This window comes from Carassius carassius, chromosome 32 (genome assembly GCF_963082965.1).
Source record: "Carassius carassius chromosome 32, fCarCar2.1, whole genome shotgun sequence".
NCBI classification, from domain to species: domain Eukaryota; kingdom Metazoa; phylum Chordata; class Actinopteri; order Cypriniformes; family Cyprinidae; genus Carassius; species Carassius carassius.
Genome location: NC_081786.1, coordinates 6,673,545 through 6,697,217, shown reverse-complemented (window position 1 = coordinate 6,697,217; position 23,673 = coordinate 6,673,545). Strand labels below are relative to the sequence as shown.

At 37.3% G+C, this 23,673-nt stretch overlaps 1 protein-coding gene across 1 annotated transcript in view; it reads left to right on the top strand.

Moving 5' to 3' along the window:
- nid2a (nidogen 2a (osteonidogen)) overlaps window positions 1–23,673 on the top strand; it is a 56,592-nt gene that overhangs the window by 18,809 nt on the left and 14,110 nt on the right. The window contains 9 exon segments of the mRNA XM_059520036.1: window positions 3,531–3,677; window positions 5,699–5,827; window positions 7,314–7,439; window positions 8,169–8,396; window positions 16,644–16,871; window positions 18,060–18,287; window positions 19,431–19,658; window positions 20,444–20,671; window positions 21,814–22,041. Coding sequence (XP_059376019.1) covers window positions 3,531–3,677; window positions 5,699–5,827; window positions 7,314–7,439; window positions 8,169–8,396; window positions 16,644–16,871; window positions 18,060–18,287; window positions 19,431–19,658; window positions 20,444–20,671; window positions 21,814–22,041 — 1,770 coding nt within the window.

The window sequence follows — 23,673 nt, the reverse complement described above, 5'->3', positions numbered from 1 at the left end:
ACTTAATAGGTAGCCAGTGCAGAGACTGTAAAATTGGGGTAATATGATCATATTTTCTTGACCTGGTAAGGACTCTAGCTGCTGCATTTTGGACTACCTGTAGCTTGTTTATTGACGAAGCAGGACAACCACCTAGAAGTCCATTACAATAGTCCAGTCTAGAGGTCATGAAAGCATGAACTAGCTTTTCTGCATCAGAAACAGATAACATGTTTCGTAGCTTGGCAATGTTTCTAAGATGGAAGAATGCGGTTTTTGTAACATTGGAAATATGATTTTCAAAAGACAAATTGCTGTCCAATATAACACCCAGATTTCTGACTGTAGAGGAAGTAACAGTACATCCGTCTAGTTGCAGATTGTAATCTACAAGATTCTGTGTGGTGTTTTTTGGTCCAATAATTAATATCTCTGTCTTATCCGAATTTAATTGGAGAAAATTATTTGTCATCCAATCTTTTACATTTTTAAAACACTCTGTTAGCTTAGATAATTGGGAAGTTTCATCTGGTCTCGTTGAGATATATAGCTGAGTATCATCAGCATAACAGAGGAAGCTAATTCCGTATTTTCTAATAATATTACCAAGGGGCAACATGTATATTGAAATATACATGAATCTATAAATAGAATCTTGTTTCTCATTATGCAAATCCAGCTCTTATCTATGCCTTCCAAGTTTGACATTTTGTCAGTTCATGCATTCCGTGGGAATCAAACCTATGACCTTGGCTTTGTTAGCACAATGATCTAATGTTTGAGCTACAGGAATGCTTGAAACAATGTAATCACGCATACATTGATGATGCACCAAATCAAACTGTATTTTCCAGGCTGGTTAAACTAACTTCTAGCAAAAATAAATAAATAAATAAATAAATGAATGAATGAATGAATGAATGAATGAATGAATGAATAAATAAATATATATATATATATATATATATATATATATATATATATATATATACATACAGAACAGACCAAAAGTTTGGACACACCTTCTCATTCAAAGAGTTTTCTTTGTTTTCAAATTGTAGATTCACACTGAAGGCATCAAAACTATGAATTAACACATGTGGAATTATATATGGAATTATATACATAACAAAAAAGTGTGAAACAACTGAAAATATGTCATATTCTAGGTTCTTCAAAGTAGCCACCTTTTGCTTTGATTACTGCTTTGCACACTCTTGGCATTCTCTTGATGAGCTTCAAGAGGTAGTCACCTGAAATGGTCTTCCAACAGTCTTGAAGGAGTTCCCCGAGAGATGCTTAGCACTTGTTGGCCCTTTTGCTTTCTGTCTGCGGTCCATTTTTTTTTTTACTGAAAGTTAAGACTTCCATTGTGGCACAACCATTATTTTATTTTATTTTAGGTTATTTTTTATTTATTCTTTTTTATTTTTACATGAAGAATGATGCTTAAACACAAGAACCTGAATATGTTGCTATCAAAGCTTTTATTACCCACAGTGCAGGTTAACATACTTCAACATTCATAAATGATCTCTTGAGTTAAATAAACATTATATACAGGATCGAAAGAAAACATTCTACTTTTTAAAAATGAATTAACCATAAACATTTACAATTTAGAACCACAGGGAACATTTTTATGATTAAGCTGACCAAGATTTTTTAGTAGCATGGATGGATATGGATCTAGAAGCATGACTTACTTGTTTAAATCAAATGATATATTAGTTTTGGGTTTGTTTAGCTGATTTTTTTTTAGAACAATGATGGTCAGTGTTTTAGGTTAATCAATCGAATTCAGATTCTTTTAACACAAGTGCTTACACCTTTAATAGGTCTGAGCTCCAAAACCCCCATCACACACTCTTGAGATAAGTATTGTTTTGTGAACTACACAAGGAGTGTTTCTCTCCCGTTCGCAACTGTAGTTTCCCACCTGGTCCGTCCAAGTCTTGTGTTAACCAGTGCTCCACCCCACTGGTGTGCCGCTGTCCCTTTAATTAGCACAAAGTTGAAAAGAATCCCCCAACCCACTTTGGCAACGTTTGTCCTGTAGTTTTTCTCTTCTTCTCCCCCTCCCCTGTGGAGTCACTTTAAAGGGGACCTTCTTTCTCGTTCTATCTCACTTCAAACAAAAGTCTTCCTGTCTGCCTTGTGATAATAGGCCAAATTGGTCTCTTGCCTGGGGTGAGTAAATCAAGCTGTTTTTAATGTGAGATGAGTAGGTGTTGGGTGGGGGTGAAGGTGGTCCACTTGGCCCAAGGGTCCCAACAATGGGTCCCTGATGGTAGGCCGTATGGGTATGAGTACAATGAAGTCCTGTTGTCTTGGAGTAAGAGGTTTGGTAATGGTGTGTGAACCACCCTGATTTTTAAGACCTTTTTAAAGATGTTGTGTTCCAGGTCAAGTACTTTGACCTCCAAGGTCAAATTTAAAGACCATTTGAAATCGTATAGGTTTGTCAGGAAAAAAAAGTGTTCACACGTCTCCACGTTAACACCTTTGAATGCACGTTTATCTCAAAGACCATCATTACTCAAGGTCTGTGGTTTTATAACATCACTCAGAATAGTCATGTCTGTTGAATTCCCTCTGGCTGTGATGGTTGTAGTAGTAAAGTTAACTCAGCTTTTAAAAAAAACAATTAATTTGTCCCTTTTTAACGAAGCCTCTACTTGGGATGCTGATTTTGGCCGGAGGTTTTAAAACATCTGCAGTGACTCATTCCTCAGTGAGTCACATTTCCAGTGTATGTTCCCCATTGGAGAGTTATTTTAGTATCTTGAATAAACAGTAATGCAATCAATCAGTATTATAAACTGCTGCAAATCACTATACACAGAAAATTCTGAAAGGGGAAATTTGCAGCGATACCATAGAAGAACCTATTTTGGTTCCCTTGAGAACCTGTCGGTAAACAGTTCAAGGAATAATTCACCCAAAAATGAAAATCTGCTGAAATTATACTCTCCCTCAGGACCTCCAAGATGCAAACGAGTTTGTTTCTTCATTAGAACAGATTAGGAAAAAAACTAGAATTACATCACTTGCTCGTCAATGGATCCTTTGCAGTGAATGGGTGCCGTCAGAGTCCAAACAGCTGATAAAAGCATCACAATAATCCACATCCACAGTAATCCGCATGACTCCAGTCCATTAACATGTTGTGAAGCAATATGCAACATTTTTCTAACATTTTTGTCACTGTCAGCTGTCAGTGTTTTTAAAAAAATAAGTTGGTTCTGAAAGTGATTCCAAAAACATTGTTCCTCTGTGTCATTATCATTATAGCTATGGTGTGGACTTCCTTATTCTCTCAGGATTAACAATTATTAAAAACTTCGCTGTTATCATCCTTGGTGTGAATGTGCCTTAACTAATGAACTCTATTGCCCCCCTTTTATAGAAGTGCTTCACTTTGCTTTGCTTTCTATGGGATTGATCCAGCTGAAATCCACGGAGATTACATAGGAAGTTATTTGTAGTGACATTAGCTCAGTTTGTTGCATTCCTATTTATAATTTGCTTGCCTTCACTTCTTTTCACAGCTGGAGACCCAGAGCCAGAAGATGTAAATCCCTGTTACTCTGGAAATCATGACTGTGACACAACCGCACAGTGCGTGCCTGGCGAGGGACAGCTGTTTTCGTGCCAATGCGCCACAGGTTACAGAGGCGACGGTCGTAACTGTTATGGTAAGAGAAGTTATAAGGAAACATCTCCCTGTGCAAACACACACACACTTGAGCTGTAAATTCAATTCCAGGTCCTTGACACTCTGTTTATTCATTCGAGGGTCTGGAATACTTTGGGAATAACCCAAAAGCTTCATCTTCCTTCATTAGAGCCATGCATCTGTGTAACATCAACATTGCAGGTTGTTCAAAAGTGGGGTCATCATCACCACTGTAGTACATTAGCACGACCAGACGTTTCCTATCCAGTGAGTCAGACGCAAAGTAGAGGAAACCCTCAGTGAATCATGAATATGCCCAGGGGTCTTTCCCCCCATCTGCTGTCTCTCATCTTCTTCCTCCCACTGTTACCAAGCCAAACAACAGAAAGACTAAACACACTTTAGGTGGAATTTGGGAGATCTATGGGCTTGCGGTGAGTCTTGGGAAGATTTGTAAGCAAAGACACATTGCTGTGGCATTTCTGTTTGAGCTGCACATGCAGAGGCCACATCCTCAGCTTTAAGCTAGTTGGGGGGCTCAGACCACCTGATATTTCCTCTTTTGACGAGGGGGGAGAGCAAATCGCACCTCCCCTCCAGAAAAACTCCATACAGATGTGCGTTTTTTTCTTGAGACCCTTATTCCAGATGATATTTGACATAGAGACTAATAATGTCTGATTTGAGATCAAATTGTGTTCTTGAGTCGATTCTGATTAAATGATTTGGTTGAACTGATTTACAAAGCAAAAGAGAGCTTGTAGCTGTTGGGCTGCATAAAGAGCTTTTGAAAGACTGATCACAAATAGAATGTATTGCCATCTTAATAAAAAATAAGATCTTATATTTCTGACTTGAAAGGGAATATTGACTTGAGCAGCAGTGCATATTTGCATAATATCAGAAACGAGATTCAAAATGGAAAATTCAAAATCATTTAAATAATTCCTTCATAAAAAAGTAAGTAAAACTGCAAGTTGGAAAGAGTATTGTGGAGTAATTAATTCTAATCCTAAAATAATTTTTCTAAGTATTATTATTAATATTAGTACCCATTTTTGGTTGTTGTTGTTAAAAATTCCCTGATGCAACCTTATTGGAAACTCCACACTAAACAGCAATTTTACTACAACAATTAACATTTTTAAATAAATTTGATCTGATTCAGATAATTGTTTATTTTAACTGGTTGTTTGGAACAAATTGATTCAAATTTGACTATTACATGTTTTTTTGTTGTGCATAATTTTTTATGTTTATAAAGCTCATTTGCATAAAGGTGCACTTTTCTCAGCATTGTTACATCACTGGACATGCCCATAAAACAAAAAATAATTATTTTCTCATTGGAAGTTAATGACCTGCTGCTTTATCTCGGTGAATCAGTATATATGTGTATTTTATTACCAGTAAAACTGGAATGTTGGAAAGAATATTTCAGAATTTGTTTTCATTATTATTGTAACCACATTCATTTTATTTGATTCAGTGAATCAGTTCTATAAGAAGTGTTTCTTTGGAACAAAATATCCAAACAAGTGATTCATCAGAATGAATTGGATTTCCCAGTGCGGCTGTCTGGACTTGATTATGTGTGTGTGAGTGTGTATGTGTGTGTTTTCAAACATCATGCTCCTATTAGAGGATCATTTTATCACCTGTCTGAACTCTTCACTCTAGAGTAGATAATAAGGGGGTCAAGGAAAGAGAGCAGAGAAAAATCAGGAGAGAGAGGGGGACCGTGTGTTCCTTACCCTCCCTGTAATTAGCAATGATCAAAACCAGGTCTCCTGCTGACCAGCTCTTAACCCACCCAGAGCCTCAGGCCTGTTCCCACGACATCCCTCACTATCTTCCTCTGTCTTCACAAACGGCAGGCATTCTTTATCCCTCCAGCACTGGAATGACATGTTGACGCACACCAAGGCACCTCTTATAGCCTTTTAGACACCCTGCATCCAAAACAATGAATCTTGCAGTGTGATTGGTAAACATTAGAGCATTATGGGTTGTAATTGAGCAGTTGTTCTCTCTCTGTAGATGTGGATGAGTGTGCAGAAGGTCTGAGCTCCTGTGGTGCTCATTCTTACTGTGTGAACCTGCCTGGAAGCCATCGCTGTCAGTGTGAGAGCGGATTTGAGTTTGGATTTGATGGTCGGACATGTCAGGGTAAGAAACATCTTAATTTCCTGTGCAGTCTGTGATTTGACACAACTCTACCGAACTTCAATGTATTCCACATTAGATATTGCAATTTATCATTCAGAGACAAATGTATATTTAATGCTCATGTCATGCTCATGTTATTCATATAAATTACTATGAAAATTAAACTTTCAGCCAAAGTAATTAATTCATTATTCATTTAAATTATTTATTTGTTACATTACTTATTTACATTATTGCATATTTTGTTTTCATTTTTCCTTTTAATTATACTTATTGCCACAAGTCTGAGGCCAAAAGTTATGTGTTCATATCTTAAAGAAAGTGTCAATTGCATTGTTTGCAACTGTATATAATGTAAGCTACTTCTGAAAAATACAGTATTTCTATTCAGAGAAAATCCATATAACATAATATTTCTTGAATCATTATTTATTTAGACTGACATGATTTTTTTTATTTAATATAAATTATTTAAATATTTTAATATTTTGTCATTAAAATTAGAGGGAAAATGCAAAATAAACCACCTTTTACTACCTAAAGTTTGTGCTCTATACAATTTTCTTTTATTCTATAATATATAATTTTATTTAAGGATGCATTAAATTGTGCAAAAGTGACAGTAATGACATTTAGAAAGTTGCAAAAGTTTTCAAATACATTGCTTATTTAACTTTCTATTCGTCAAAGAATGGACCGTGGTTCCCACAGAAACTGTTTTCAACATTGAAAATAATAAGAAAACCACAATGAGATGAGAGTAATAACTGCAAGAATTTATTCACTTAAATCCATTTTAAAATATATATAAAAATAGATTTTTTTCTCAATATTACTGTTATTACTGTATTTTTGTTCAAATAAATGCAACTTTGGCGAGCAACACAAATGAATGATAGTGTAACTTTTTTCCAAAATAAAACTGGATGTTGCTTGAGGCATTAAATGTGCATAATGTCACAACAATTTGGCATTTTACGGTTTTGAATGTTTATTGCTATAAACTCTACTATTTCACATAATGTATTGTACAGCATGCAACATAAGTTAGCTTCTAAGAACAAAGTCAGCAGTTTATCTGTGACTCAGTCTGAGTTACATTCTGTCATTGGGATGTGATGTGTTGCCGAGGTTAATGTTGGTAAAACACAGGCTCATTCTCTCAGCTGAATGCTGTAGGTGAAGGGTTTGCAGTGCAGAGAGAGGCATGGGTAACCAGAGACGCTGGGGAAGGGAGGGTATTTTGAAACAATGACCCAATGTCCTTGCTCAGGGAATGTGCGTAGGAGACACGCAGCTGAAGAACACAAGTGGGTCAGAGGACAGTTAACTCTTCTCCTTACTGTTCAGTGCGCTCTGGTCTTTGATGGGATAGTGGGAGTTTGAAGCCTTCAGGCAACAGAATGACTCATACTAACTTCCTGGGAAGCACTGTTTGTTGAGGACTAGAGTGAGTGCTGTGTTTTGTGGTTTGTGGTTTGTGCAGATGTGGACGAGTGTCGTGACCAGCCGTGCCACACCCAGGCCTTGTGCTCAAACAGTCCGGGATCTTTCCACTGCCAGTGCCAACCGGGATACCATGGAGATGGTTTCCAGTGCCACCTTACAAATGGTAGTTATTTGTAGCTATTTGGATTTTTACCATTGTTTTATTCAAGTCCCAAATTCTATACTACAATTTTATTTATTTTTTTTAATCAAGAAGGATTTTCTAGACAAGTAAAAATCGATGTGTTGTTTAACAGAAAAGTAATCGATTAATTTATGACAAGAGTGCACCCTCAAAAATCTACATCATAACAGGAGTTTTGACCTTTGTAAAAAAAAGTCTTCGTTGCCTTTTTCTCTATCACATTTTAGAAATCATCAGAAATTATATATCAACTGAAATCTTAAAATCTCAAAATTCATCCTTTAAAACTCATTTTAAAATCAGACATTGCATTACCATGTAAATGGTACATCGATATCATGTTACAAAATATTTTCATTCATGAATTATAAAAATGTAGATAAATGTTTAGATTGTGCACTACAAAGTCAATGTTCAAAAATGTGAGTGACAGTTAAGGGGTTAAAAAACATGTCAAAATTAATTATTTTTACATTTTATTTTATCTCAAACAGAAAACAAGATGATTTTGCTAACCCCATTGGCAGATTATTTCGCTTGTTTCAAGAAAAAACTCACTTAAAATTGACTAGTTTTTTTCTGAAAACAAGACAACTATTTTTACTTGTGTAGAAAATCCTTCTTGATTTAAGAATTTCTCGATATTTTGGCTGGAAACAAGACAAAAACATCTTGCAGTGTTTAATATCTGGTTCACTTGCATTATAGGTCGCCCCAAGACCCAGTGTGAGCAGCACAGAGACAGTCTTCATAGCAGAGATGGTGAAGTTCATCTGACAGGAGCCTTCATCCCTCAGTGTGATGAGGAGGGTCAGTACAGGCCCCAGCAGTGCCACGGGTCCACAGGTCACTGCTGGTGTGTGGACAGTAGAGGACAAGAGAGAGCGGGAACCAGAACTCCACCTGGAGCCCCAGCAATAAACTGTGATGAGCCTGGTAAGAAACAGGCTGGCTCAATAGGTCATCTGTCCTATTTTATATAATATTTTATTTTTTTAATGAATTAATTGTCATGGGATCTGTTATAGAGCTGTCACAGTTCCTCTTTTTGTTGGAATATCTCCAAACTGTAAAGGCTTTGCCAATTTTAGATGCTGTTATTTTAACATAATTAATATAATTTTACCTTTACATTTTCAGTTTACATTTTTCATTATTTTAGTGCAAATTTTTGTGATTTGCATGTGTATTTTTCATTTTTATAACTTTTTAAAAAAATATATCTATTAATTTAAATTAATTTATATTTCGGTTTTAGCTATGTTTAGTACTTCAACTCAAACTTATCTTATTTCAGTTTTAAGTTTACATTTTTCATTTAAAGGGGTCATATGATGCGATTTCAAGTTTTCCTTTCTCTTTGGAGTGTCATAAGCTGTTTGTGAATAGATAAGTCTCAAACCCAAATAAATATTTTTAATAAAAGTTAAGACTCGTCCATGCCCTCCTAAAATGCCTAGTTTAAACATGCCCCATGTCTACGTCACTGTATGGGAAGATTTGCATAAAACCGCCCGAATGTTTACGGTAAAGAAAGAAGGCGTAACTTTTTTCCTCTGTGTAGTATTGTTGCTGCCGCCATGTTGTGAAGACGCTGAGTGTTTCATTGTGAAAGCAAAACAATTTTGTTTGGTCTTCCAAAAGAGGACACAACTAGAAATCAGTGGTTAAAGGGTTAGTTCACCCAATAATTAAAATTATGTAATTAATAACTCACCCTCGTGTCGTTCCAAACCCGTGAGACCTCCGTTTTCTTCAGAACAGATTTCAAGATATTTTAGATTTAGTCCGAGAGCTCTCAGTCCCTCCATTGAAACTGTGTGTACGGTATACTGTCCATGTCCAGAAAGGTAAGAAAAACATCATCAGAGTAGTCCATGTGACATTAGAGGGTCAGTTAGAATTTTTTGAAGCATCGAAAGCACATTTTGGTCCAAAAACAGGAAAATCTACAACTTTATTCAGCATTGTCTTCTCTTCCGGGTTTGTTGTGAGATTTCAAAACACTGTAGTTTAGTGATATCCGGTTCGCGAACAAATCATTCGATGTAACCGGATCTTCTTGAACCAGTTCAGAACAAAAGATTGACTCATTCTCGAGTCAAGAACCGTTTCTGTCTGACGCGTCCAATTCGAGAACCGAGGAGCTGATGATACTGCACATGTGTGATTCAGTGGGAAGCAGACTGACACACAGAGCGTCTGAACCGAACCTTTTTTTTTTTTGGTGATTGATTCTGAACTGATTCTGTACTAGTGTTATGATCGCTGGTAAACCGAAGGCTTGAATCAAGGGCAATCATCTCCAATGACGCCATTACGTCGAGCGCAAAAGAACTGGTGAACCGTTTTCTTCAACCGGTTTATTGAATCGAACTGTCCGAAAGAACTACTGGTGATCCGAAAACCAATGCAACCGGTTCTTGACTCAAGAACGAGTCAATCTTTCGTTCATTATCTGGCTCGGCTCGGTGTTCATCTTCAGTTCTCTCTTCACAGCAGTTCAGTCAGTGTACTGTTTGAGTAAATGAATTACTCCGGGATATTGGTTTGTTTGAGCTCAGAGGGAGTGTCAGCCACATTAAAAAGTTAACAGCTTAAGTCATTTGTGGATTAATGCTTATTGGAGACGCGAACCGTTTCAAACGATTCAGTTCGATTTGGTGAACTGGTTCAAGAAGATCCAGTTACATCGAATGATTGGTTCGTGAACCGGATATCACTAAACTGCAGTGTTTTGAAATCTCACAACAGACCCGGAAGAAAAGATAATGCTGAATAAAGTCGTAGTTTTTGCTATTTTTGGACCAAAATATGTTTTCGATGCTTCCAAAAAACATTCTAACTGACCCTCTGATGTCACATGGACTACTCTGATGATGTTTTTCTTACCTTTCTGGACATGGACAGTATAATGTACACACAGTTTCAATGGAGGGACTGAGGATCTCGGACTAAATCTAAAATATCTTAAACTGTGTTCCGAAGATGAACGGAGGTCTCACGGATTTGGAAAGACATGAGGGTGAGTAATTAATGACATAACTTTGATTATTGGGTGAACTTACCCTTTAAGTTGTATTTACAACACTGTTCCAGAACAGTTCAAACCAAATATTTGGATGTGTGCAACGCATTTTACAGAGGACAAAGACTGTTTCTTGTGAGAGTAGCCTACAATGCCAGTGTTCCGACAAATAATGCTGACTCACGGTCTGTAAGTACGTTTTCATATTTAAAGGATTTGCCAGTAATAATTCAAATGCGAGTTTTGAGCAGTGTAGGGTAGCGCTTGTTGTTCGTCGTTTCTCCGCTCACAAATACAGACATGGTTTAATATATACGCAGCATGTAAAAACACAGTATAAGTCATTATAATCAGTAATTATGTCCCCAATGGATGCAACAAATGCCTCGTTTGTAATGGGTTTTATTGGTTTTGTCTCGTTGTGCCGGGACACATGGCATCTCAGTATGGTAAGGGCCGAAATATTTCTGTCACACACTTGAGGTATTCGGCCAATCACAACGCACTGGATAGCTGGCCAATCAGAGCACACCTCGCTTTTCAGAACGATGAGATTTGTAAAAAGCGACACGTTTCTGAAAGGCAGGGCATAGAGGAGCAACAATAATGTACAGTATGTGGAAAATAATATATTTTTTAACCTTAAACCACATAAACACATTTCATTACACCAAATACACAAAATAATGTTCGTTTTTTAGCAACATCATATGACCCCTTTAATATTTGGTTATATATTAGTTAGGGCAGGTTGAATGTCATCAGAGACACCAGAAACATTAATTTTATCAAAACTCTGTAACTTTATTGAAGTAACTTTATGGCTGAAATTTTTGTACTGAGGGGTGTGATGGGAGAATAACATTCTTTTCTATCCCATGTGCATCCAGAGCGTCCCAAGACCCAGTGTGAGCTGCACAGAGACAGTCTTCGTAGCAGAGATGGTGAAGTTCATCTGACAGGAGTCTTCATCCCTCAGTGTGATGAGGAGGGTCAGTACAGGCCCCAGCAGTGCCACGGGTCCACAGGTCACTGCTGGTGTGTGGACAGTAGAGGACAGGAGAGAGCGGGAACCAGAACTCCACCTGGAGCCCCAGCAATAAACTGTGATGAGCCTGGTAAGAAATAGGCCTCCCTCAATAGCTCATCTGTCCTATTCTATATAATATTACTCAGTTTTTAAACAATTCATTTTCGTGGTATATTTTAAAGATAGGTAGAAATTGTTTTTTGTCGAAATACATCATTAAATTCTAGATTCTATTTCACCAGTGTTATTTTATAATGTTTTATGTACTTATATATATTTATATTTAAATATTTCTATATAGCCTTAATTATATTTTATTCAGTTCAGTGTTAATTTTGGCAGGCGTTTTTGATTTAGTCTTAGTCTTAGTTTTGAGACGAAAATGATTAATAGTCTTAGTCACATTTTAGTCATTCGAGTCTTTCATAGTTTTAGTCTAGTTTTAGTCAACGAAAAGTGATTGCATTTTTGTCAACTTTTAGTCATTACTCTTAGCCATAGTTTTAGCCAAACTGAAATAATTGTAAAATTTATTTAGAGATGCACAATTAAACAAATACAATAGAGATACTAATTAAACTTTTTCCAAATACTGTAGGTTTTACTTAACACATATACATTTATTTAACATCTTTTGTTGGTTAAAATTAATGAAAGATAGGTATTTAATTTGGAATGCTGTCCTTTTAAGACGTAAGGCATGCATGGAATACTGACACATGTTCAGTTTTCACCCACCTGTTCACCTTCACTTAATCCATAGCTGTATTTACGTGAGATACTAAACACACGATAAACATTTGGACTGTTGTGTGTGTATTTGAGCGCTGAGAACTGATCTCGCGCTGTATATGAGAATTGAGGAAGTGGAGCGCGCGTGCGAGATAGAACACTTCTGTCAGCATGATTTTGCCTATCTCGCCTTCACTAACTTTAAGTTAATCGACAACTAATTGTGACTCCCGGGAGAAACGGGACATCTGGTTACCTTACCCCTACCACTTTGGGTGCTGAGGCCATTGTTTCAGATTGCTAGTTCGTGTTTTCTTAGTCTATCCATCCACTGCGGCTGCCATACTGAGAATAGATATGCGAACGGCCCTTATCTGATCGCAATCCAATGACAGGGACGCACATTTTGAAAGACAATAGCCTATAGGATACATTTTGAATGTCCGTGGTCCTCAAATAACATAATAGTCCATCTCGTCTAGTTAACGAAAACACGGCATAAATTTCGTCATAATTTCGTCATCAGGTATTATTTTTAGCTCGTCAACGTCTCATTTTAGTCACATAAAAAATGTCATTAACGAATATTTGTCTTCGTCGTCTTCATTAATGAAATTAACACTGATTCAGTTCAAGTAATTTTAGCAGATTCAGAAAAGTTTCCATTTTAGTTATGAATAACAACACTGTTAATTTTTTATAAAATAATTAAGGGGAGGTTGAAATTTCTCAGAACCACCTGCAAGATTAATAATAATAATAATAATAATAATACATTTTATTTATAATGCGCTTTTCTAAAACCCAAAGCGCTACAAAGAAAACAAGTAAAATACAAAAGTACAAGAGTAATACAAAATAATCATTAAAATACAACACAGTAAAATACTATTCATGATTAAAATAAGCAATTTAAAAAAGATGTGTTTTTAACAACTTCCTGAAACTGGTTAATGTAGGAGCATCCCTAATAGCAAAAGGAAGTGCATTCCATAACCTGGGTGCCGCAACAGAGAACGCTCTTTCCCCCATAGATTTTAATCTGCAGGGGGGCTGCTGAAGAGTTAGAGAATCCGTAGACCGGAGGGAACGAGAAGGCGTATACAGGCTAACTAAATCACAGATATAAGAAGGAGCTGTTTCGTGCATAGCTTTATAAGTTAATGTGAGAGTTTTAAAAGCAATACGCGACTGGACAGGTAGCCAATGTAAACTATAAAGAACACCTTTAATGTGCTGACGAGATGATGTATATGTAAGCACGCGTGCTGCTGAATTCTGGATGTACTGCAAGCGTTTAATAGATTTGACAGGTAAACCGACAAAAAGCGCATTACAATAACAATCCTAGAAGTAACAAATGCATGAATTAGCCTTTCCGCGTCAGGTAGAGTAAGGTAGGGCCTAATTTTTGCAATGTTTCTTAGATGGTGGAATGCAGATTTGGTAACACTCTTAATGTGAGAGTCTAATGTTAGATGAGCGTCAATAATCACACCAAGGTTACGAGCGCTAGTAGATGGAGCTAAAACACTTTCATCTATGGTCAAATTAAAATGATTTCCTTTGCGAGTAGCTGCTGGTGTGCCAATGAGTAGAATCTCTATCTTAGAAGAATTTAGTTTTAGAAAATTATGATGCATCCATGTTTTCATTTCCTGCACACATTCCGAGAGAATTTTTGAGGTGACAGTTGGGTCTGATTTAGAGCTAATGTAAATTTGAGTATCATCAGCGTAAAAATGATACCACAGACCATATTTCCTAATTATTTGCCCCAAAGGAAGCATATAAACACTAAACAATGTAGGACCCAAGACAGACCCCTGAGGAACACCAGAACAGACTTGTCCACTATCCGATTTGTTGTTTCCCAAGACAACAAACTGGGAACGATCAGTGAAGTATGATTTGAACCAGTCCAGTACAGTGCCAGTAATACCAAGCCAGCTCTCTAGCCTATTCAGCAGGATAGAATGGCACACTGTGTCAAACGCTGCACTCAGATCTAACAAGACCAAGATGGTTGAGGCTCCAGAGTCAGCTGAGACAAGCAGGTCATTCACAACACGAACCAAGGCTGTCTCTGTACTGTGTCCCTTTCTAAACCCAGACTGAAAAGGTTCAAGAAGCTTGTTGGATACCAGGTGTGAGTGGAGTTGTGCTACAACCACACGTTCTAAAACCTTGGAAAGAAAGGGAAGATTTGAAATAGGCCTATAGTTTGATAGGTCTGACTTATCACAACCAGGCTTTTTAAGGACTGGTGTAATAGCTGCAACCTTTAAGGCCTTCGGAACAGTACCTGTAGTAAGTGAGGTGTTCACAATGCTACAAATGAGGGGACTAATTGAAGAAAGACACCCCTTGAGAACAGATGTTGGGATAGGGTCAAGGGCACTGGTAGTGGTGTTCATTGCCATCACCAATTTTGAAATACAATCAGTAGTGACTAAGTCAAAATTGGATAATGTAAACTTAGAAAAAGTAACTGGATAGGTCTCGGGAATTGCAGAACAAGATGGAAGATTGATAGACTTGTAGATGCTTAAAATTTTATCCGTAAAAAACATGAGAAATTTGTTACACTCCTGCACAGAAAAGCAAATTGAAGGTTTAATTGGAGCAAGAATTTTGTTAATCGTCTTAAAAATCATATTTGGATTTGCAGCACCATCCCTAATGACGGACGAGTAGTATTTTGTTCTTGCTATTTTAAGTGCTTCAGCATATTGACATAAAAAGTCATCATGCATTAGCTTATGGACAGTTAAACCTGATTTTTTGTGTTGACGTTCTAGTTGTCTGCTTTTCACTTTAAGAGCCCTGAGCTCAGTAGTGTACCAAGGAGATGATTTAGCAAATGTAACGACACGTGTTCTCCTAGGGGCTAACGTGTCCAAAGCAGATGACAAAATGGAATTATAGTGGTCAACAGTTTCAACTGTTGAGTGCTCTGATATCATACATGAGAGAGTGTCAAAATTAATATTCTTAACATTTCTAAAATTAATGACCCTCTTATGAGCATTTCTTAAAAAGGGGAACATTTAGGTTAAAAGTGAGAAGCTTATGATCGCTAATACACAAGTCACTGCTGTCCAGCTGGACAATGTCCACCCCTACAGAACACACCAGGTCTAGTGTGTGACCCTTGTTGTGAGTGGGCAATTTCACATGCTGTGTCATATTAAAACAGTCAAGTACCTCCATAAATTCCACAGTTTAATTACTTCTAAGATTGTCCACATGGATATTAATGTCTCCAGTGAGAATAATTGATGGACAGACAGAGCTAACAGATGTAAGTAGCTCTGAGAGCTCACTAAAAAACAAAGAATTAGGTTTTGGAGGTCGATAGATGAGTACAATAAGAACAGGAGAAGCACCATTAATTTTAAAAGCAACACACTCGAATGATGAAATGCAAGGAATAGAAATTTCTGTGACAGATAGTTCATCTCTGTATATAACAGCAAGACCGCCACCTTTTCCACTTAGACGTGGCCTTTGAATATATGTGTATCCCGGTGGAGTAGTCAAATTTAAATTTATGAAGTCATTTGGTTGGTGCCAAGTCTCACAGATACAAAATATATCTAATGCATTGTTCAATATGGTATCATAGAGCAGAGCAGTCTTATTGTTAAGAGAACGAACATTTAGATGTGCAAATCGCGCAGTATCAAGACGCAATTTCTGACGAGTCATTTGTGGATAACGCAAGTTTGCAAGGCAAACACCGTGCAGAGAATGTTTGTTAGTTTCTGTGTCCATAGACCGAGTGCGTATCACTTTAATACCACTCCCCGTCCCGGTAGTGATCTGCCGCGACCCTCTGTGCAGATATTTCGGTCGACGTAAAAGTCCAAATGATTTCAGAGTCTTTTGAACGCAAACGTCAGGAAGTAAATGATGTTCCAACGAAAGAAGTTCAATGAAAGAGTACCTTATCTTGATGAAATCCAAGTGTTGAAGGACCCGCTCTCCACGATGATAGAAACAGAGAAATCCGATTTGGGTTACTTGAAGTAGAATCCAGAGTCCAGTATGTCATACAGCAGCACAGAAAACAGTCACACAAAGCGTTCCCAGTTGACAAGATTAGTGTTCCCACGCTGTCAAATCCGATCAAACAGGCGCACATCGAAAACTCCACAGTAGATCTCCAGTATCATTAAAAGCAGTGTGAAACACACCAACTAATATTTAAGAAAAACTTAATTAAGAATGTAGGTTACAAAAATAAAAAGGAAATAAAAAGGACAGAGAAGCGGCAGCCAACATGCGCCAGCGTACTCTCCGCCGGAAGTATGCTCTTCTACTGAGATTACTTCTACTGAGATGTGTCATGGGAGAATAACAAACTCTTTTCTATCCCAATTGCATCCAGAGCGTCCCAAGACCCAGTGTGAGCTGCACAGAGACAGTCTTAGTAGCAGAGATGGTGAAGTTCATCTGACAGGAGTCTTCATCCCTCAGTGTGATGAGGAGGGTCAGTACAGGCCCCAGCAGTGCCACGGGTCCACAGGTCACTGCTGGTGTGTGGACAGTAGAGGACAGGAGAGAGCGGGAACCAGAACTCCACCTGGAGCCCCAGCAATAAACTGTGATGAGCCTGGTAAGAAATAGGCCTCCCTCAACAGCTCATCTGTCCTATTTTTATATAATATTAAATTTCTTTAATTAATTAATTGTCATGGTATCTGTTATAGAGCAGTGAGCAGTGTTATTTGAGCAGTGTAGGGTAGCGCTTGTTGTTTGTCATTACTCCGATCACAAATGCAGACATGGTTTTATATTTCATGGCGCAATACGCAATGTAACGCATAAAAACACAGTATAATTCATTATAATCAGTAATTATGTCCCCACTGGATGCAACAAATGCATCGTTTGTAATGGGTTTTATTGGTTTTGTCTTATCGTGCTGGGACACATGGCATCACAGTATGGTAAGGGGCGTAACATTTCTGTCACACACTTGAGGTATTCGGCCAATCACAACACACTGGATAGCTGGCCAATCAGAGCACACCTCGCTTTTCAGAACGATGAGATTTGTAAAAATTGTTGTGTTTCTGAAAGGCGGTGTATAGAGGAGAAATAATAATGTACAATATGTGGAAAATAATGTTCTTTTTTTCAAAGTTATATGACCCCTTTAATATTTGGTTATATTTTAATTAGGTTAGGTTGAATGTCATCAGAAACACCAGAAACATGAATTCTATAAATAACTCTGTAACTTTATTGAAGTAATTTTATGTGATGTAGACAGAGGGAGGATGCAAAAGCAAAGTGATTTATTTGACAAGGTAGTAATAGCTGTCAGACTAAACAAACAACAAAGGAAGTCCAGAACACAGATGGAGAGTAGAGGCGATCACAAGCTCTGATGGTGGGTGATGCAGGGACTTCAGTGGACAGCCAGTGATGATCCTCGGTGATCCGGTGCTGTTTCCCCAAGTGACGGTGCTCGTGATCCCGGTGCAGAGTACAGGAAGACACGACGAAGAACAGATAGGGAATCCACTATCCAAACATGGCACAGGGAACAGAAGAGAACCACAACGATCTGACAACATGAGACACCAGTTACTGCACTAATATAGACACACACAATAGGTAGCAGGTGGTGCTGCTGATCAGCCGTGATCACAGGAGCCCACAGACACACACCTGCACACTAAACAAGACGAGAGAGAGAAAGCGAATTCATGAACCATGACATTTTATGGCTGAAATTTTTGTACTTAGGGGTGTGATGGAAGAATAACAGACTCTTTTCTATCCCATGTGCATCCAGAGCGTCCCAAGACCCAGTGTGAGCAGCACAGAGACAGTCTTCATAGCAGAGATGGTGAAGTTCATCTGACAGGAGCCTTCATCCCTCAGTGTGATGAGGAGGGTCAGTACAGGCCCCAGCAGTGCCACGGGTCCACAGGTCACTGCTGGTGTGTGGACAGTAGAGGACAGGAGAGAGCGGGAACCAGAACTCCACCTGGAGCCCCAGCAATAAACTGTGATGAGCCTGGTAAGAAATAATCTACAGCAGAGGTGTCCAAACGTTTTACTATGAACGGCCAAAAGTATATAAAGTATATTTTGCATTATATCTAACTATATTATTTTAAAATAGTTTTTTTTTGTATTATTATTAATTTTGTTTATTTAAATTATTTTTATAATTAAATGCAACAAACAAAACAAAATAAATGCAACAAACGATGTAAAAAAAGAAAGAAAGAAAAATATGCTTCAATAGTATGTTTTCCCCTATTTTTCCACCTTCTTGTGGACCAACTTTGGTCTGTTGGCCCTGGTTTGGGCATCTCTGGTCTTCAGGAACTTTTTTTGGGGTGGGGGGATTTATTTTTGCCACAGTCCTCTCTCTCCAAGTCATTTAAATAATATTTACATTTATTTTTTGTTAATATTTTGTCATGGGATCTGTTGCAATTACTTTTTTTGTTTGGAATAGACGACTGTTTAGAAGTTTGGGATGAATAAAAAATTTTTGAAAGATGTCTTATATGCTTACCAAGGCTGCATTTAATTTGATTTTTTAAAAATGCAGTAAAAAACTTATTATTGTGAAATATTATAACAATTTAGGATAACTGTTTAAAAAAAATGAAAATGTTATTCACTCATGTGATGGCAAAGCTGAATTTTTAGAATCATTACTCCAGTCTTCAGTGTCACATGATCTTTCAGAAATCATTCTTACATGCTGAGTTTATGCTCAGGAAACATTTCTTATTATTATCAGTGTTGAAAACAATTGTGCTGCTTAATATTTTTGTGGAATCTGGATTGTTTGATGACTAGAAAGTTCAAGCGATATAAGCTAGTTGTCTGGGAAAACAGATCCTTACCCTGAGTTTGAGGAGGATAGCATAAAAATGTGAAGAGATACACCTTTATTGTAGTAGAAATATTGCATTCCTCTTTGGAAAAATGTAGGGTTTTAGGGAAGGTTTAGGTTTTTCAAAACCACCTGTGTTTACATGTGAAATATTTACATCTGCAATATAATAATCAAAACAGATAATAACTTTATTGGAGTTTAGAGTTTGGCAACTCTTAAACTTCACAAACCTTTTCATTTCATGTAAAGAAAGGGTTGTTCAAAGGAGTGTAATAACAATCCCTTGTGTATCTTGTGTGCATCCAGAGCGTCCCAAGACCCAGTGTGAGCAGCACAGAGACAGTCTTCGTAGCAGAGATGGTGAAGTTCATCTGACAGGAGTCTTCATCCCTCAGTGTGATGAGGAGGGTCAGTACAGGCCCCAGCAGTGCCACGGGTCCACAGGTCACTGCTGGTGTGTGGACAGTAGAGGACAGGAGAGAGCGGGAACCAGAACTCCACCTGGAGCCCCAGCAATAAACTGTGATGAGCCTGGTAAGAAACAGGCTGGCTCAATAGGTCATCTGTCCTATTTTATATAATATTTTATTTTTTTAATGAATTAATTGTCATGGGATCTGTTATAGAGCTGTCACAGTTCCTCTTTTTGTTGGAATATCTCCAAACTCTAAAGGCTTTGCAAATTTTAGATGCTGTTATTTTAACATAATTAATATAATTTTACCTTTATATTTTCAGTTTACATTTTTCTTTATTTTAGTGCAAATTTTTGTGATTTGCATGTGTATTTTTCATTTTTATAACTTTTTTTTAAAATATATCTATTAATTTAAATTAATTTATTTTTATTTAAGTTTTAGCTATGTTTAGTACTTCAACTCAAACTTATTTCATTTCTGTTAGTGGCCAAGGCAACATTTCTGTTAATTTGAAAGAGTTTTAAGTTTACATTTTTCATTTAAAGGGGTCATATGATGCGATTTCAAGTTTTCCTTTCTCTTTGGAGTGTCATAGGCTGTTTGTGAATAGATAAGTCTCAAACCCAAAGAGATATTTTTAATAAAAGTTAAGACTCGTCCATGCCCTCCTAAAATGCCTAGTTTAAACATGCCCCATGTCTACGTCACTGTATGGGAAGATTTGCATAAAACCGCCCGAATGTTTACGGTAAAGAAAGAAGGCGTAACTTTTTTCCTCTGTGTAGTATTGTTGCTGCCGCCATGTTGTGAAGACGCTGAGTGTTCCATTGTGATCATGTAAAGAAAGTGTTGTTCAAAGGAGTGTAATAACAATCCCTTGTGTATCTTGTGTGCATCCAGAGCGTCCCAAGACCCAGTGTGAGCTGCACAGAGACAGTCTTCGTAGCAATGATGGTGAAGTTCATCTGACAGGAGTCTTCATTCCTCAGTGTGATGAGGAGGGTCAGTACAGGCCCCAGCAGTGCCATGGGTCCACAGGTCACTGCTGGTGTGTGGACAGTAGAGGACAGGAGAGAGCGGGAACCAGAACTCCACCTGGAGCCCCAGCAATAAACTGTGATGAGCCTGGTAAGAAATAATCTACAGCAGAGGTGTCCAAACGTTTTACTATGAACGGCCAAAAGTATATAAAGTATATTTTGCATTATATCTAACTATATTATTTTAAAATAGTTTTTTTTGTATTATTATTAATTTTGTTTATTTAAATTATTTTTATAATTAAATGCAACAAACAAAACAAAATAAATGCAACAAACGATGTAAAAAAAGAAAGAAAGAAAAATATGCTTCAATAGTATGTTTTCCCCTATTTTTCCACCTTCTTGTGGACCAACTTTGGTCTGTTGGCCCTGGTTTGGGCATCTCTGGTCTTCAGGAACTTTTTTTGGGGTGGGGGGATTTATTTTTGTCACAGTCCTCTCTCTCCAAGTCATTTAAATAATATTTACATTTATTTTTTGTTAATATTTTGTCATGGGATCTGTTGCAATTACTTTTTTTGTTTGGAATAGACGACTGTTTAGAAGTTTGGGATGAATAAAATTTTTTTGAAAGATGTCTTATATGCTTACCAAGGCTGCATTTAATTTGATTTTTTAAAAATGCAGTAAAAAACTTATTATTGTGAAATATTATAACAATTTAGGATAACTGTTTAAAAAAAATGAAAATGTTATTCACTCATGTGATGGCAAAGCTGAATTTTTAGAATCATTACTCCAGTCTTCAGTGTCACATGATCTTTCAGAAATCATTCTTACATGCTGAGTTTATGCTCAGGAAACATTTCTTATTATTATCAGTGTTGAAAACAATTGTGCTGCTTAATATTTTTGTGGAATCTGGATTGTTTGATGACTAGAAAGTTCAAGCGATATAAGCTAGTTGTCTGGGAAAACAGATCCTTACCCTGAGTTTGAGGAGGATAGCATAAAAATGTGAAGAGATACACCTTTATTGTTGTAGACATATTGCATTCCTCTTTGGAAAAATGTAGGGTTTTAGGGAAGGTTTAGGTTTTTCAAAACCACCTGTGTTTACATGTGAAATATTTACATCTGCAATATAATAATCAAAACAGATAATAACTTTATTGGAGTTTAGAGTTTGGCAACTCTTAAACTTCACAAACCTTTTCATTTCATGTAAAGAAAGGGTTGTTCAAAGGAGTGTAATAACAATCCCTTGTGTATCTTGTGTGCATCCAGAGCGTCCCAAGACCCAGTGTGAGCAGCACAGAGACAGTCTTCGTAGCAGAGATGGTGAAGTTCATCTGACAGGAGTCTTCATCCCTCAGTGTGATGAGGAGGGTCAGTACAGGCCCCAGCAGTGCCACGGGTCCACAGGTCACTGCTGGTGTGTGGACAGTAGAGGACAGGAGAGAGCGGGAACCAGAACTCCACCTGGTGCCCCAGCAATAAACTGTGATGAGCCTGGTAAGAAACAGGCTGGCTCAATAGGTCATCTGTCCTATTTTATATAATATTTTATTTTTTTAATGAATTAATTGTCATGGGATCTGTTATAGAGCTGTCACAGTTCCTCTTTTTGTTGGAATATCTCCAAACTCTAAAGGCTTTGCAAATTTTAGATGCTGTTATTTTAACATAATTAATATAATTTTACCTTTATATTTTCAGTTTACATTTTTCTTTATTTTAGTGCAAATTTTTGTGATTTGCATGTGTATTTTTCATTTTTATAACTTTTTTTTAAAATATATCTATTAATTTAAATTAATTTATTTTTATTTAAGTTTTAGCTATGTTTAGTACTTCAACTCAAACTTATTTCATTTCTGTTAGTGGCCAAGGCAACATTTCTGTTAATTTGAAAGAGTTTTAAGTTTACATTTTTCATTTAAAGGGGTCATATGATGCGATTTCAAGTTTTCCTTTCTCTTTGGAGTGTCATAGGCTGTTTGTGAATAGATAAGTCTCAAACCCAAAGAGATATTTTTAATAAAAGTTAAGACTCGTCCATGCCCTCCTAAAATGCCTAGTTTAAACATGCCTCATGTCTACGTCACTGTATGGGAAGATTTGCATAAAACCGCCCGAATGTTTACGGTAAAGAAAGAAGGCGTAACTTTTTTCCTCTGTGTAGTATTGTTGCTGCCGCCATGTTGTGAAGACGCTGAGTGTTCCATTGTGAAAGCAAAACAATTTTGTTTGGTCTTCCAAAAGAGGACACAACTAGAAATCAGTGGTTAAAGGGTTAGTTCACCCAATAATCAAAATTATGTAATTAATAACTCACCCTCATGTTGTTCCAAACCCGTAAGACCTCCGTTCATCTTCGGAACACATTTTAAGATATTTTAGATTTAGTCCGAGAGCTCTCAGTCCCTCCATTGAAACTGTGTGTACGGTATACTGTCCATGTCCAGAAAGGTAAGAAAAACATCATCAGAGTAGTCCATGTGACATTAGAGGGTCAGTTAGAATTTTTTGAAGCATCGAAAACACATTTTGGTCCAAAAACAGGAAAATCTACAACTTTATTCAGCATTGTCTTCTCTTCCGGGTTTGTTGTGAGATTTCAAAACACTGTAGTTTAGTGATATCCGGTTCGCGAACGAATCATTCGATGTAACCGGATCTTCTTGAACCAGTTCAGAACAAAAGATTGACTCATTCTCGAGTCAAGAACCGTTTCTGTCTGACGCGTCCGATTCGAGAACCGAGGAGCTGATGATACTGCGCATGTGTGATTCAGTGGGAAGCAGACTGACACACAGAGCGTCTGAACCTAACCTTTTTTTTTTTTGGTGATTGATTCTGAACTGATTCTGTACTAGTGTTATGATCGCTGGTAAACCGAAGGCTTGAATCAAGGGCAATCATCTCCAATGACGCCATTACGTCGAGCGCAAAAGAACTGGTGAACCGTTTTCTTCAACCGGTTTATTGAATCGAACTGTCCGAAAGAACTACTGGTGATCCGAAAACCGATGCAACCGGTTCTTGACTCGAGAACGAGTCAATCTTTCGTTCATTATCTGGCTCGGCTCGGTGTTCATCTTCAGTTCTCTCTTCACAGCAGTTCAGTCAGTGTACTGTTTGAGT